At 41.6% G+C, this 16,448-nt stretch overlaps 1 protein-coding gene across 1 annotated transcript in view; it reads left to right on the top strand.

Annotated features, from left to right (window-relative positions):
* FAM20C (FAM20C golgi associated secretory pathway kinase) overlaps positions 1 to 16,448 on the top strand; it is a 120,508-nt gene that overhangs the window by 101,537 nt on the left and 2,523 nt on the right. Inside the window, exons 7-9 of the mRNA XM_029576514.1 lie at positions 975 to 1,084; positions 13,476 to 13,557; positions 14,997 to 15,056. Coding sequence (XP_029432374.1) covers positions 975 to 1,084; positions 13,476 to 13,557; positions 14,997 to 15,056 — 252 coding nt within the window. The remainder of the gene's footprint in view (positions 1 to 974; positions 1,085 to 13,475; positions 13,558 to 14,996; positions 15,057 to 16,448) is intronic.

The raw sequence follows: 16,448 nt of genomic DNA, 5'->3' as shown, positions 1-16,448 counted from the left end.
CTACAGTTTGGCAAGTTTAATATCCTGGCAAGTTTTTTTTTACCAGAAAAAAAGATGCAACTTTTAAACAGGGTAGAATACAGATTGCTTCAAGCCCAAGTTCTGGCACCTCTACAGTGAATCTGCATTTTATTATGTATTTCACCAAGATGGCCTGCCTCCTATACTGAAACCTCTACCCTTCTTAGATGTAGACTCAGTCCACAAGCGCCTCTTTGTGGGTCAGGTTAGACTGAATTATATCTTCCCCACATCCCCTGATAAAGATTTCTGTCTCATGAAAATGTTTACACTGTAAGCACAAGTAGCCACGCTTGTATGGGCTGGGTGAGGGTTTGGAGATTTGGCGGGGTTGCTTTTAAAGGCACATAAAACTCAAGTGAGTATACACATAAAAGTACACGTAGAATGCGATTTTGTGCATACTATATAGGTTGTTTTGGGGGGGGGGGGAGGGGAGGATGGATTTGGGGCAGGATCACTTAAGCAGATGTGACTTTGTGTGTGTGTGTGTGCTCTGCGCGCCTGCAAATTTTATGCACATAAATCAGCTTTGAAAATTCTGACTAAAGTCTGTAGGTAAAAAGTACCTGCAGACTTTAACCTATGTGGGCTGTTTAAAAACCTTTTGGATATTATTTTGATGTATTGATTTATTTTTGTTGTAATATTTATGCTGATTTACTTTGTTATTGCATTATTTAATGATTTATATATATATTTAATTTATATGTATTTAGATGATTTTCTGATATGATATTGTTATATAGATATATAGTTAGGGTTTACTGTTCTATTGTGTAAATGTGTTATGTTTTTCCTATTTATTGTATCACACAGTAAGTGCTGATAACCAATAGAATGGTTTGATCCCTCAAACTGAAATTAAAGATTATTTATAATTGCATCTAAAGCTTCTGAAAACCTAAGGCTTTGGCAGTTCCACATTTAAATCAGAACTGTTGTACTTTCAGATGGGAAGTTGATCTAGATTATTGTGAAGAGGTTAAGCAGACACCACCCTATGATAGTGGAACCAGACTTCTAGATGTTATGGATATGACCATTTTTGACTTCATAATGGGTAGGTTTCCTTTATTTTTAAATATGAGCTACTGTACAGTGCCCATGTTGTATCTTATACACAAAAGCAAAAGAAGTGATGTACAGTATATAGTTGAACAGTTTGTCAAGCTAGCTGCAGTTCATAATTGTAACCAAGTGTCCCGTCTTCAGATGGCATGGGGCATATGTTCCTGAAAGGTTTCTCCAGACTAACATCTTGTAGAGATTCAATAATTTCACAACCCACAAGTAGCATAAGAATTATGCAAAGATGATGACATACATAAACTTCCAGAGTACATGACATCTGAGAAATGGACCTCTGTGTTTTTGAAAGTTCATATACCACAACATTTTTTCATCGAATTGTAGCTAGCATGAGAAATTATTGTGCCATGCATTTTTTTTGTGGTTAGGATGCCAGATGTGTACTGTAAAGGTCGTAAATCAATTTGAACTCTTAGTTTTGGCGACGCTATCCTTTTGCACAGTCACCTGTCATCTTTTAGCAGTTTATTTGTGCGTGCTAATGTGCTTGTTTTAACTTGCTCTGGGTGCCATTCTCCTTCTGGTGCAGAACTGGGCTAGCCATGCAGTTTTTCTCCAAGATCAATAGAGCTACTGAACTGAACTGAATTTTTGAAACTGCACAGCATAAAAACGAAGCTGCTAATGTCTAATAATTTTACTTTCAAAGCAAATAACATTGATGTTGGTCTTGCAAATTAGGCTAGTTGGCTTGCACCTTGAGTGAATTACAGCTTGCTGAAGTTTCACCAAGTGCCAGAGTTTGTACCCTGTAGTAAATGCACAAAGCATTTATTTTATTACATGGTCTTGAAACAACTGGTGACCATAAAACTCAATAGCCGTATGACACACTGCTGCTGCTGTATTTTGTGTTTTAGTTTAGCCATTTCTCTTTTTCCTTTCGAGCTTCCAGCACAATAAGAATTGGCATCAATTGAGCTGCAGCACCAGGATGCTTAGTGTTTTTTCTCCTATTTTTATATCTCTTCCCCCCCCCCCCCCCTCAGCCCAACCATGGCAGCCGGGATTCCCAAATCACAGAACCCTCAGGAAACCCAAACAACATGGACCCTGGGCGTGGCCATTGGGTTTTTTGCTTTTGAAGAGCAGGACTCCTTCCTCCTAGAGGCGGAGAGTCCTGGCCCAGGAATCAAACCCAGGTCCCCTCTGTATGAGGGCGCACAGCACTGGCGACTGAGCCTCCAGGCCGGTTCTACAGCTGTTTCTTAAAGCGGAAGTCCCACATTCCACGTTTGGTCAAATTTGCGGAAGGCCATGTCGTTTGCAGGGACAAAGCCCATTTAACAGAATCCCTTTAAAACTGCTGGGAATTAGGATTGTGCAAGGAAACGACATTTGTTTTGCTTTTCAGTCTATTTATTTTGTTCTCATTTCTGTCATTTTAGCGCATTCTGCTTTGTTTTACCCCACACTAAAGTCATTTAGCGCATAGTAAAACAACAGAAATCTAACAAAACATTTTGTTGGGCTTTTTGGGGGGGTTTTTTTGCCATTTCAGATGGGTAACAACTCAAAGCAAAATATATTTCCCTGTCATTTTATTTATTTTTTATTTTATTTATTTAAAAACTTTTATATGCCGTCATTCTGATATTCAATCTCGACGGTTTACACAATTCACAGAAAGTTAAAAGATGCAGCATAAGTAAAAAGATTAAGATAACGAAAATACAAGAAATTATAATAAAATATCATAACTTATAGATTAATTGTAAATTTGAAATAATCATAAAGCAATAAAAGTTTAAAAGAAAAAAAAAAGTGACAGCACAACCTGACTGAGAATCTGGCAGAAAGACGGTTGCTGGCAATATCCGCTCAGCTCTGGGCAGGCTCCCCATTTCGTTACCAAGCCTCTGCTCCAATTTGAATGTGCTGCTCAGAAATCAAGCAGAAAGGATGACTAGCATGCTTCCAGCTGGAGTGAGAAAAATAAACAGTGGGTTTTTATTAAAAACAGAATTTAAAAAAAAAAAAAAAAGCACCCACTTCTTAAACTAGAGTTCGTATTTGTCTTGTATATTGGACTCCGTAATTTCCTGACCCTCTTCTCACCACGCATTGTACTCTGATACGGCAGAATCGCAGGTTACTTGGCATTTTGAAGCTGGGAGCTGCATAGGATTCTGTGGCGCATCTCATTAAAGGGAGTAAAACAGAAGCTATAAGAGATCAGTGACTTCCACTCATGGCAGTCTGCCTTCTGGTATTCCCACACTGCCAGAAAATATGCAAACAAATTTGCAAGTGACCTGCTTTGCTTCTTTACTCTTTGATTGTGTTTGCATGCATCTTTATCACATGGAAAAGAAAGTGTTAAAAGAAGGTATAAGAAAAAAAATCCACTATCAATCAATAGCATGATCTGTTACTGTTATGTTCTTGTTTTATGCCTATGGAGAAAATGTTTGTAAATCAGAAGCAATGTGCCTTCCTGCTGTAGCAAACAGAAGAAAGAGTCGAAAAATGAGTTGGGGGTGCCTTGTGAATGCATCGTTTAAAAGGTGTTGAGAGGTGGTGCACGTTAAGCACAATGTGATGTGACAGTTGCTATGGCGATTATTGTTAAGGCAGAGGCCAAGTTAATAGCTGTATGAGCCAAGAAATACGGAAGTCACTGCAGCCCTGCAGTGTACAATGTTGTGTGTGTGCATTGAGAAGGGCACAGAGTCAATCATTTTGTTCTCAAGGCCGACCCTAATGAGGTGAGTCTGCCAGAGAAGGTGCCCCACCCAAGGCTTGAAGGGTCCCCACTTCAGAGGTTAAAGAGCTGGAAAGGAGATAAGTCGCTGCACAGACTGCCCGAACTCTTGGCCGCCGGTGCCCTAGAAAAAGAAGTGTCAGGGCAGAGCTACCACGGTCACATGGGATCCTCCAAAGCACAAGGCCCAAGGCAATCACTCCGATTCACCCGCCTCTCCCAAGGATGCCCTACGCGTTGTCCTTCAGACTCACTGTGTCGCAATAGCATTGAAGTTGAGGAGCTTATCCTTTTCATGAAAGAAAGCAAATTATAGCACAGATTCCCTCTTCTCGATGGATGGATTGGATCATCCAGAATAAGACTCAACCTACTGAGAATTCAACTTCTCAGAACATCTGTTTAAAAGGAAGTGTGGCGTCACGCTGTGTGCATGGACACCGTGTGTATTATAAGTATCCTTGCATCTGGCAAGTTAACGCCGCACTCAGCAGCCTTGTGGGGAGGGTCAGTCAAGGAGGGGGGATCTGGTACAGTCGTGTGGCTAACTGCAGCACTTCCAGTTCCTTCAGCATGACTTTCATCAGCCCCTTTGTGTGCAAGCACAAAGAAAGTACGGGTTGGGGGCCTGGAGGATTAAAAAGAGAGGGCCAGGCCCAGTGCCTCATCCTCTTTCCTCCTCCTTCCCGCACAGACTCATGGAAGTGTCCATCTGTATCCTTGTCTCCCCCTTCTCTACAACTTTAATAGCTGGACTTTCCAGTCCAGATCCTGATCCTGATCCTCCGGTACTGGCGCGCAGCCCAGGGATAATGAGACACCGGGACAAGCTCTCCTCCCTCGCTTTTGGTGCCCCCAATGCCAGTGCAGCCCTTACCATCTTACATCACCTGCACCAGCTCCAGCCACTTCCCAGTGGCACCAGCCAAACTGGCCGGAGGGTGCCTGAGCTTATGTCAGTGCTGCCACCGGGGACCCATTTGATATCGAAGTGGCCCATGGGCGTGTCTGATGTCTTCTGCATCCAGTTCTCTTCCAAAGCCTTTCCTCCCTTTCAGCTGCCAGAGGCCACGCCCAAGCCACACATACACACACACACACACACACACACACACACACACACCATCACTGCAATTTATTTCTGATAGAAACTTGAACCATTTTATAGTCTGCTTGCCTCCTGTCATCACGTTCTCTTTGTTCACGGGTGGGTGAACGGTTTAGAATGCTGTTTAGTGACACGGAAGCATTCACTCAATAAAATATACAAATATGTGCAGACCACATCAGAGCAATAGTGTTGGATCTTCCTTTATGGAGTTTGATTTTCACATTTGTAGCAATTAAAGTTAAACACAAACATGCAAATTTGGGCATCCTAGGATGTGACTGGCAAACTTTAATGAGTTTAATAGAAGAGGGGCGCATGTCTTCTCTACTCCTCACTCCCACCCTGCCCTACCCTAACCCTCTTTCCCTATTGAATTATTCCTTGTTCACACTGAGGGCAGTAATCAAAGCCCTTTCCACGAACAAAATGCTATTTTTGCCTACATAAATGGGCTTTTTAATTATTGCCTAGTACCCTATGGTACCCGCACATGTCAGCAACATGAATACTTTTCCAGCCTATCTTCAAGAGGTGTCCAGGTGCAGATTTTTGGTTGAGGGATGCACTTTTACAGGGATGGTATTCAGAACTACCCAAGTTTGCCTTTAAAAAGTATCTGCAGAAAAAGCAAGGGGAAAATGTGTGTGAATACTTTTTGCAGGATAGTAATTAAAGCAAAACTAATTTAGACAAACCCCCATGGATGAAAACTATCCACGGGGTTTGCAGAAATGCTAGCAGTTTGATTATCTACTCCATTACTCTTTGTTTAACAGGGGTCACTACATCTAACCTCCTCTTAAAAATAACTCCAAGTTTATGGAAGGAGCTTGAGGGGATTGTATTCCTTTCTTTCACACCATTTCTATTTCTTTAGGATTATGTTCGCATTTGGTTTAAATTCCTGGGTTTATGTTACAGAGATCTGTGGCCTGAAAAGTTACTTGGAATGTGTAATTTGTACAATTCCCGAAATACAACTGCTAATTGCAAAAAAAAAATATATATATTTTGTAAATGGTGCTGATTGGTCTATTTGTAGACTTACTTGAGAAACAAAGATTGAATTAGCATTGCAACAGAAATATCTCGACATGCTGGAGAGCGGGTTGAGGGTAGCACATGCTGTACCATACAATTCTTTCCAGCTTCTGTATTCATTACATATACATTTTATATAGTCATGTCAGTTTCAATTTCACCAACACCTTTCTGGTGCACACTGAGGAAGACTTTAGTGACCTTCTGAAGGATCGAGTCAGACCTGGTACTCTCTGTGGAAAGAGCTCAAGCTACCACTGGTCAAAGGATGATGCTAATAACAAGAGCCTCGTGCCCAATGCATACAAATCAAGTCTGGTGAAACACAACAGAAGTTTATTTTCTTTGCTGAAGATGATCTCCAGATGACCAAGATCATGCTTCATAAGCTGAAGTGTCAAAATGGCTGGGAAATCAGAAATAGAAAATGATTTCATTCATAAGACCATAGGGGACTGTTCTGAGAAGGCTTCTACCAAGAAATTACACTGCCAAAAATCTATATGAGGTAATGTCAGCGTCATGAAGCATTACAATTGCAAGACCAAATTTTGGTATCTGAAGCATTGAAGGCCACTTATCTCTCTACATGGAGCAAGCATGCATCATTTTGAAAGAGGGCATTTCAGTTTGTTGCATTTGGCTTCGTCTAGAGTGTCCTTTGTAATGAAGAAACCAAATCCTATCCTGAAACATGTTCTTGGGTGACTGCTGTGCATTTCTCCCTTGCATTTTTCACAAAAAGATATTAACTTGTTCCACGTAAAGCTCCCCTACTATGCTTTTGTTCAACATGTTTAATATAAAATACATTTTTTAAAAATCCTTATCTGAAGAGCATATTAATGACCGTTAAGACATGGAAGGAAAAAATGTCAGTGAGAGGGGGGAATTCCCTGGGAAAAGATCTCTTTTCCAAAGATTTAAAAAAGAAATGTTTAAAAAATTGTGAAAGTTTGCGATTTCTACATTTTGAAATGAATCATGTGTGGACGTGCGTATGTGTGTATTTATTTGTATATAGCTTATCTTTTATAAATATAGGAACAATGCAGTCCTCAGGAGCATCCCCTACAGCATAGCAACATACTGGCAACCTCAGAAGCAAAGGAGGTGGAGTATGTGCAGGAAGCTGGTTCCAAGAATGGATAGGCAGGGTTTCTCTTCTTGACACACCTGTGGTCTTTAGGAGCCTGGCAGCATGAGACCTGTAGCATGGTTCCATCACCACTGTTACTTGGAGAGCTTGCTTCCAGGGATACAACCTTATACGGAGTTTCCTCATTAGCAAGGAAAAGCAGAAGGGTCTGGTCCTCAAATAGATGGTGGTATATTGCATTCCATTCACTAAATGGTCAGGTATCTCCAAAGGAATGGTAGCCACCTTAATCAAGATGTAGGTCTGACCCAACCCAGTCTCAGATTTCATTGACAAAGAGGGTATTGCCAGAATGGGCATGACCAGGGGTTTTTCTGCCATCAGGGTTTGCTAAGCCTCTGTAAAGCAGCAGTTGGATTGACACCCATCATGGCCGTGGTCTGCCGATGTGGGCTGGTAGTCATGCTTTGAGTAATAGGCTTTTCAGTAATGCTCAGACATGGGCAGACTCACTAAGAGGACCAAGGCCTTGGTTCCCTGTGGTAAGCAATGAGGCCAGAAGAATATATCCCCTTGCATCATCCAGGTACTCATGATGCCCAGAGACCAGTCACCATGAGGTCTTATTTCATCTGTAGTAGATTCTGCTGGTAGTCTCAGCATCAGCATTTGAGGTATCCCTCTTCCAGATAGCCTACTACCTTGCCTTTGTTTTTGCAGCCCAGTGAGTTAGTAAACTAGTCATGGCAGTGAGTAACCCTGGTGAGGAGTCTAGTCTGCCAGCCTCTGCTGTCACCTTTTCTGGCAACAGGCTATCCCTTTACATCCTGTGGTCCAAGGTGGAACGAAGAGGCGCAGGGCAAGATGGTCTCAATGGCTGTGCTGGAATTAGTTGCCTGCTTGTCTGCAACATGAATGACTGCATAATGGTGAGACCCAAGGGTAGGACATTATTTTATGGTCCACCAAGATCTTTTCCCCTGGAGCACATTTCAATTTAATAGTAATAAAAAAAACTATTATTCATTCTTTCCACTGTTTGCAGCAAGTTACATAAAAATATCCATATTAAAATACACACAAAATTACACAAATGCATGTTCATTCATCATTGTCTCATTTCATGATAGCAATTGACATGACAGAGATTACACTAGCACTAATTAACCTGCTAATTCAAATGCCTGCTGAAAAAGATAGGTTTTCAGATGCTTCTTAAACTGCTTATGGCATTCAACAGAACAAAGTTCGACAGGAACGAGTTCCACAATGTGGGGACTAAAACCGAAAATGTCCTCTCATGGGTCTCATTGAGATAGACTAATTTGGAAGGTTTCCAAATACCCCTGACTACAGGAGCGAAGAGAGTGGGAGGGTAAATAAATCTTCAACCTGGTACAAATCCATAATGGAGATTAATTATTCAGCACCTTATGCAAGATGGTAGTAATCTTATATTTTATACACCAGTCAGTGGGAAGCCAGTGCAAAGACTGTAGTGTGGGAGTTATATGATTATGGAGACAGACACCAGTGAGAGCTCTTGCAGCTGTATTCTGTATAATTTGTGAGCCAAGCAAGTCTTGGCTCACAAATCTACATTTTTTTGAAGGGGTGAATAAACATGTGGATAAAGGTGAACCGGTAGATGTGGTGTATTTGGATTTTCAGAAGGCTTTTGACAAAGTCCCTCATGAGAGGCTTCTAAGAAAACTAAAAAGTCATGGGATAGGAGACGTTGTCCTTTCGTGGATTACAAACAGCTTAAAAGACGGTCTGTTTTCACAGAGGAAAAAGGTAAACAGTGGAGTGCCTCAGGGATCTGTACTTGGGCCGGTGCTTTTAAATATATTTATAAATGATCTGGAAAGAGGTACGACGAGTGAGGTGATCAAATTTGTGGATGACACAAAATTATTCAGAGTAGTTAAACCACAAGCGGATTGTGATAAATTGCAGGAGGATCTTGCAAGACTATAAGATTGGGCATCCAAATGGCAGATGAAATTTAATGTGGACAAGTGCAAGGTGATGCATATAGGGAAAAATAAACCATGCTGTAACTACACACGTTAGTTTCCATTTTAGGAGTTATCACCCAGGAAAAAGATCTGGGCGTCATAGCTGATATTACATTGAAATCGGCTCAGTGTGCTGTGGTGGCCAAAAAGCAAACAGAAATTATTAGGAAGGGAATCACAAATAAAACAGAGGATGTCATAATGCCTCTGTATTGTTCAACGGTCAGACTGTACCTTGACTACTGTGTGCAACTCTGGTCACCGCATCTCATAAAAGATATAGTTGCCCTGGAGAAAGTACAGAGAAGGGTGACCAAAATAATAAAGGACATGGAACGGCTCCCCTCTTGGAGAAGAGACAGCTGAGGGGGGATATGATAGAAGTCTACAAAATCATTAAAGGACTTGAACAGGTAAATGTGAATCGGTCACTTACTGTTTCGGATAATACAAGAACTAGGGGGGGCACTCCATGAAGTTAGCAAGTAGAACATTTAAAACAAATCAAAGAAAATTCTTTTTCACTCAATGCACAATTAAGCTCTGGAATTCACTGCCAGAGCTTGTGGTTAAGGCAGCTAATGTAGCTGGGTTTAAAAAAGGTTTGGATAAGTTCCTGGAGGAGAAGTCCATAAACTGCTATTAATCAATAGGAAATAGCCACTACTTGTTGCCGGCATTATAGCATGGGATCCATTTAATGTTTGGGTACTTTCCAGGTACTTGTGTCTTGGATCAGCCACTGTTGGAAACAGATACTGGGCTTGATGAACACTTGGTCTGACCCATTATGGCATATCTTATATTTTTGGGCAATCCAGTATAAAAAATAGATTAAATTAGTTACATTCCCTTGATTGATATGGGATATTGTAATACAGTGCAAAAATCTGTGGGAGGCAAGAATGGTTTCAATCTTCACAGAAGACATAATTTATAGAAACACGACCTTATAACACTATTAATGTGAGACTGGAAAGATAAATCTGATTCATAAATTATGCCAAGGTTTCTAAGCTGATGAGTGATTGGAATCACAGTATGGTTGTAGTGAACCGCTGTAGGGGTATCTGAAGGGAACCGTATGCATATACCTGGTAACTTACACCAAGACTTTACCACAGTGATTCTTTGAAGCAACAGGGCTGTAGAGTGATCTCTACGAGACAATTCATTCACCACTGGGATGATATTAAGTACTGTCAGCCAGTATCAAACAGCAAATTGGTAGGTAGTGTTCAGTTGCCGATGTATCTTATATCAGTCAGGCAGATGATACACTCAGTAGTGTGTTTGGCTAACCCCCTGCTTTTCCAGATGTGGACCAGTGATGGATGGTACAAATTGTAAGACACTCAATACTCTTCTGGGTTGAGAGATTAGCCAAGTGCCACAAGTTTAGCACTCACCAGAGTATGTCAGCCAGGAACATCCAGGTATGGTGAACTGGAAAGAGGAGCATGCCCTGGGCCCAGCTCATCCCCCCCCCCCCCCCCCGGGGCCAATTTCTGGTTACCTAGATGTGCAGGTGCTACATCTTCGGAGCAGCAACATCAATGGCTCATCAGGCTGGTAGCTGCAAAATACCAACAGGAACTGCATCATTTTCCTTATAACCTGGCTACCAGGGATCCACATCTGTTGCTCAGATATTGTCCCTTGTTGCCGATTGAGCCAGTCACAGTTACATAGACTGGATGTGGCCAATTTCAACAGGCATGTGGTTATATTGTCTTGCCACCTCAACGTGTGCCATATCAGACATGGCTGGGTGTCTGTTAATTACTCAGATCTATACAGGCTGGATGGTGTTCACCTGTTTGACTTCAGCGGGATTTATTCATCAGCACCATGTGCAGAGCCCTGTGGTGGGATACTCAAGCCTAAGGGGGATTAGGTTGAGGGAAGGACCTAAGTGGTTCACAAGAGGGGTCTCTAAGCGCTGACCAAGGACTTCTCAGGCACAGCGTGACATTTGGCGGTCACCAAGACCCATTTGGCAATTAACCCAGTTTGACCCTCTGGTGCAGTCGTGGCTTGCAGCTGTTGACCGGAAGCCTTGCTTTGAACTTGGTGGGCTGTGCAGTCACCCCCAGATGTGGCCTGACTTCTTAAAAGGATGGAGGCTTTGCTTTCCTGTAGCAGAGTCCATGGATCTGGAAGAATGCAAGCCCTTAGACTGTTTAGCTAGGTCTTTCTCCTTCCACATGGGAAAGGAGGGCTTAGATACCTCAGTTACAATTCGTAGGTCATTGAATAATCAAATGTGTCTGAATGTTTCTTGACTTTGAGTTTGTTTTCATTCAAAAGGCTGGTGGGGGTAAGGGCCAGGTTAGTCATAGTTGCTAATGTTGCATTCCACATGTGATGTTTTTCTTAGAGCAAATTATCAGTGTTGTCCTTCCTGTAGCAATGAATCCTAATATAGAAAGACTTTTTTTTCTTTTAAAGTACTAAGGCTGTTAATACTTTAGCATCATGTCTTGGTAGATGTTATTTAGGAGCTGGAGACCCCTAATTTTCCCCTGTAACATATTAAAATATACTATGTACAGTAGATACTAAAAGAAACACAATTGTAATGGAAATAATAACTCAAGGGCACATTATAACAAGCTAAGGGTACAGAAAGTACACAAGCTGGACTGTTCTGGCCTCTCCAATGAATACAATTATGATGTTCATTTCATGTAGCACTTTCATATTTTCAACATTTAAATGCTGATAACAGAAATCAGTTTGCCTTTTTTTTTTTTTTTTAGAATATTAGATTATGATAGGGACAGTAACGAATGTGTAGATTCGTATTTACACTCAAGGTAATGAACACATCTGGAATTCTCTTCCCAAAGAATACTTCGTGACAAAAATCTGATTTGAAAACAGGGCCTTGATTGCCTACTGGAGGTTTATAAATGTCCAGCAAGTGGAGATTGTGTACAGATGCACCAAAGACCGTTTTCACAATTAACCACTCTGTGCCTCCCACAGATCTTAATAGTACAGATTTCTAATAGCCATATTGTTCCTGGAGAAGAGGGGATTATTTGCGAATACTAGACCAACATAAAAATTAGCCAAAGATGATGTAACATGAATTTTCTAGACCGCAGATATTTTTGAAAGCTCATGCATGACATTCATTCATTTAGGCTTGTATACAATCATTTGCCTGAAAAAGGTTTCACCACAGTTCACATGATAAAGTACTTTAACACTGTTGATCACAAACTTCTGATTTATCACACAGGGGATATTGGCATTGGAGGCACTGCCTTAAATGATTTAAGTCGTTTCTAGCTAACAGAGCATAGCCTGCCTCATGGGCCAACAAACTTTCCACTGCTATGGATCTCACCTGCGGAGCACCACAAGGCTTAGTACTCTCCCTAATCATTTACATTTGTCCAATCTTCGACCTTATTCAGTCATTCAACATTGAATGACACCTATTCTCAGATAATATTGAACACTACATCAGAATAGTATCCAGCCAAACCTTATCCATTGCTAATCTTAATGATGGTCTTGCAGCAGTAACCCAATGGTTTAGCAAACACAAACTGAAAATAAACCCCTCCAAGTCGGAACTTCTCTGGCTAAGTTGCCAAGGCCATCCCTTGCAATGTCTATCTTCCCTATCAGGAACCCTCCTACATCTTATATGTAGGTGGCCGCCTACATGTGCACATACCATCGGGTTTTGTGCGCTTACTTTTCGTTCACAAGAGATCTGCAAACTGAATGAAGCAAATGCACCAACTAAATGCACATCCCTAACTGTTACTGCACCTTTGAGTTTGATTTAAATTTAATGGTAATCTGTCTTGAGTTCACTATTTGAAAAAGGCAGAATATCAAATGTTTATAAATAAAGAAAATAAATTCCATTGAAACAGTTTACAATTAATAGCAAATGCAGTAGGCAAATACTATATATAATAAAATTCAATCTGCAAGAAAAATACAATCTGCGAAACTCTAAAACAGACCAGCATCAGCTACGGCATTTTTGGATAATTTTTGTTAGTGCAACAGAAGGTATTGCTACCTGAAAAGGATCCAGTGTAGTTAATAGTAATCACTTACAATTACAACGTCTATTGACACGTCCAAACTAATTGCAGATTTCAAATCTTTTCTTCTGTACGTGGGTAGCACCGTCTTCAGTCATCACAAAGAGTTAAATTTGATTCTACTCAGATGAGTCAGAACATTTTGCTGTTTTTTAACACCCCTTTTAACTGTCATGCTTGATGGGTAATTGAGGAAATAGAAATCACTTTCCACTGTTATAATTGGTAGTTTCTTACTTATCTACTGGCTTGCTCCTAAAAAAAAAAAAAAAAAAAATTGTACTAATGAGGTCTGTTTTCTATTCTGCAGGAAACATGGACCGGCATCATTATGAAACGTTCGAAAAGTTTGGGAATGAAACATTTATTATCCACTTAGATAATGGACGAGGGTAAACACATCTGTTATTATACTGATCAGTGATATCACTGGGCCAATGAGAACCTATCCCAAAATTAGTCATGCAGTATGTTGTACGATCCTAATGGGGTCGGTAACTTTTAAACAGCAACATGGGCGTTACATGTACGGGCGAATGGATGCAGCCATTTTATACCATACGTGTGTATATGCGCATAGGTTATAAAATCAGCTGTACGTGTGTACATGTGCATGCAGTTTTATATGGGTACGCGAGTGTGCGCACAAATGCTGCTTCTACTGAGTAATTGGGGAGATTTTGCTAGCCACGAGTGCCGACGCCGATGACCGTTCCCCCACTCTGTTCCTAGTTCGCCCCAGTAAAGGACAGGACTTCCTAACGTCCCCTAGCTAGCTAGCCTCCCTTTTACCCTCTTAGCCCCGACCCTTCAAACCCTGCTGACTAGCCCTGATTTTTTTATTTTAAAGCTTAACACGCCGTCCATAGCAGAAGTAAAGTTACAGGATAGGGGACCCCGGCACGCGCTTGTGCGGGGAAAATTCTTGCACGCACATTTCAAGTGACCTTCCCAGAATGCCCTTGCCCCCACCCAGACCATGCCCACCACGCCCCGCCCTTTTTTTAACTTTGAGTTTTGCGAGTACCCGGGTGCTTCTTAAAATCTGCGAGGCATGCGCCAGCCCGAGACCCTTGCCTATGTCCCAGTTTTGGTGCATGTAGAGCTTTTAAAATTCACCTTTAAAGGTTCTGTCCATGCAAAAATGTTCTCAACATATGGTGGACTTAGCACATTTTCCTTGATGTCAGACTTTAGATCTGTTTGAACAGATGATGTGGTTACTCGTTTCTTGGGAAGGGACTATATTGGAGCACTTTTTATATTTTTGGCCAGGCAATTGCTTTTGCTCAGCTTAGGCTGCTGCAAAAGCCTCCAATCAATCCCATCTGGTTTGTAAGTGAAACATGGTAATTGGTTGCATACCAGTAACATTTCCTTAAATGTTCCATTACTTCAATCCTGTAAGGACTGGGAGAGGTTTTCTCCTTTTGAGGTTATTTTTTATTGACCGTTGCCTTGGCCAGCAGTCCAGTCAGCCAGTGGTAGCCCTTCTGAGAATGCTCAGTGGAATTCCTTACAGCTCCTTTGATCATCCCATGCAATTTAGTAATTGAAGAGGGATAGGACGGCGCACAGATCAAAAGGGTCAGGGGTCAAAACAGACTACTGGGATCAGTGTTCCGCAGCACCATTAAACTGGGAAAAAATGTAAGACCTTGAGATGCCAAGGAATAGAAGAATATTGGCCGAACTCAGACCAGAACATAATAAAATGAAAACCCTCTTAGTTTTAGAAGAAGAGCAGCTTTCATGTGTTTTAACGTATAGCAGAAAAAATTCACAGAACAATTCTGAAATATGTCATAACTGTTTTTTCTTTTTCCAAAAGGTTTGGGAAGTACTTTCATGATGAACACTCTATCTTGGTGCCTTTAAATCAGTGCTGCAGGTATGTACAGGAAAAGAGATAACAATGGTAGACTATAAAGAGGGCAGTTTTCAACAGTAAAATGGCCCGAATGAAAATTGCCATCCTGAAATGGAGCTAAAAGTACACGCGGGCTCCGTAGAACAGGCATTTTTAGCCACATTAAAATGAAGTGTTCCTGCGGGTATATTCAGGTCAGGGGAGGAACAGGGACATGGGATTTCCAAAAGTCTGCATGCTGGTTTGCTCTCCCCACAAATAGAAAGTCCAAAGTACACGGATGCTTTTAGCACACGAATTTCACACCTGCTGATTTTCAAAGGGACAAAAAACACAGATTGTTTCCCTTTGAGAACTGCTGCAGTGTACGCAGGCTGAAATAGTCCACGTACTTTGCACACCACACATTATTAAGGGGGAAATTGCCCCCTTAATAATATATTCTATAGAAATAGAAATGGAGGCGTGGCCTAGTGGTTAGAACAGCAAGCTGCATCCCAGGGCTCAAATCCCTTTGACACTGCTAGCGACCTTGGGAAAGCCACTGCCCTCTATTGGCTCAGGTGCAAACTTACGTCTGGATTCACTTACACATAATAAGGCTATAGCACATTTTAATACCATTTTTTTTGTGCGATATTCTTGATATCGCGGTGGTTTTGGTTTTTTTGTTTTAATTCCACCCTATTGAGATTTTATATGCATAATATTTCCTAATTCATGCAAAGTAGATAATGCATGGGAAATCCTAGATAAATAAAATAACGCAACTGACTTAGTAAAAAATCAGCCCTATTACTTGATCGCGAATCTAAGAGGTGTAGATATTTTGCCATGGGAGCATCGAGATGCTAGCACTGGTCCCAGTGCTATCACAGCAAAATTTAAAGGGCCCATGAGGAACAAAAATATGTGCCCCTCCCCCCCAGCAAAGTGATTAACTCTCCTCCAGGGATCAAGCGAGCCCCCCCCCCCCTATCCCCTCACCGCCTGTCAAGGCAGCACAAAAGTGATAAAAAAAAAATGCCTCCCTTTAGAATAAAATTTGCACCCCCACGCCATAACTCTCCCGGTTCAGGTCACCCCCCCCACCAAGCATCCAACTTCCCCCCCACCCAGGGAACCCCCTCTTCCATAAATCATGACCTCTAGAAGAATCCCTGGCGGGGCAGTGGCGCTTGCAGCATTCCCTAGCCCCTGGCTGGTTGACGCCATTTTCCAAAATGCTGCCCGCAGGGCCACTGCCTCTATCATATACCAGGGGTATTTTAAAACAAAGGGGAACAGGGGGCGGAGCTAGGGGAGGACTTTATTAGACATCAGGGACTTGATTTATGGAAGGGGTGGGGACGTCGAAAGGATGTTTGGGGGAATCTGAATCGGGAAGCCCTATGGTGGGGGGATTTGGGAAGG

Source organism: Rhinatrema bivittatum, chromosome 14, assembly GCF_901001135.1.
Source record: "Rhinatrema bivittatum chromosome 14, aRhiBiv1.1, whole genome shotgun sequence".
Taxonomy (NCBI): Eukaryota; Metazoa; Chordata; class Amphibia; order Gymnophiona; family Rhinatrematidae; genus Rhinatrema; species Rhinatrema bivittatum.
This window is presented reverse-complemented; position numbering and strand designations above follow the sequence as displayed.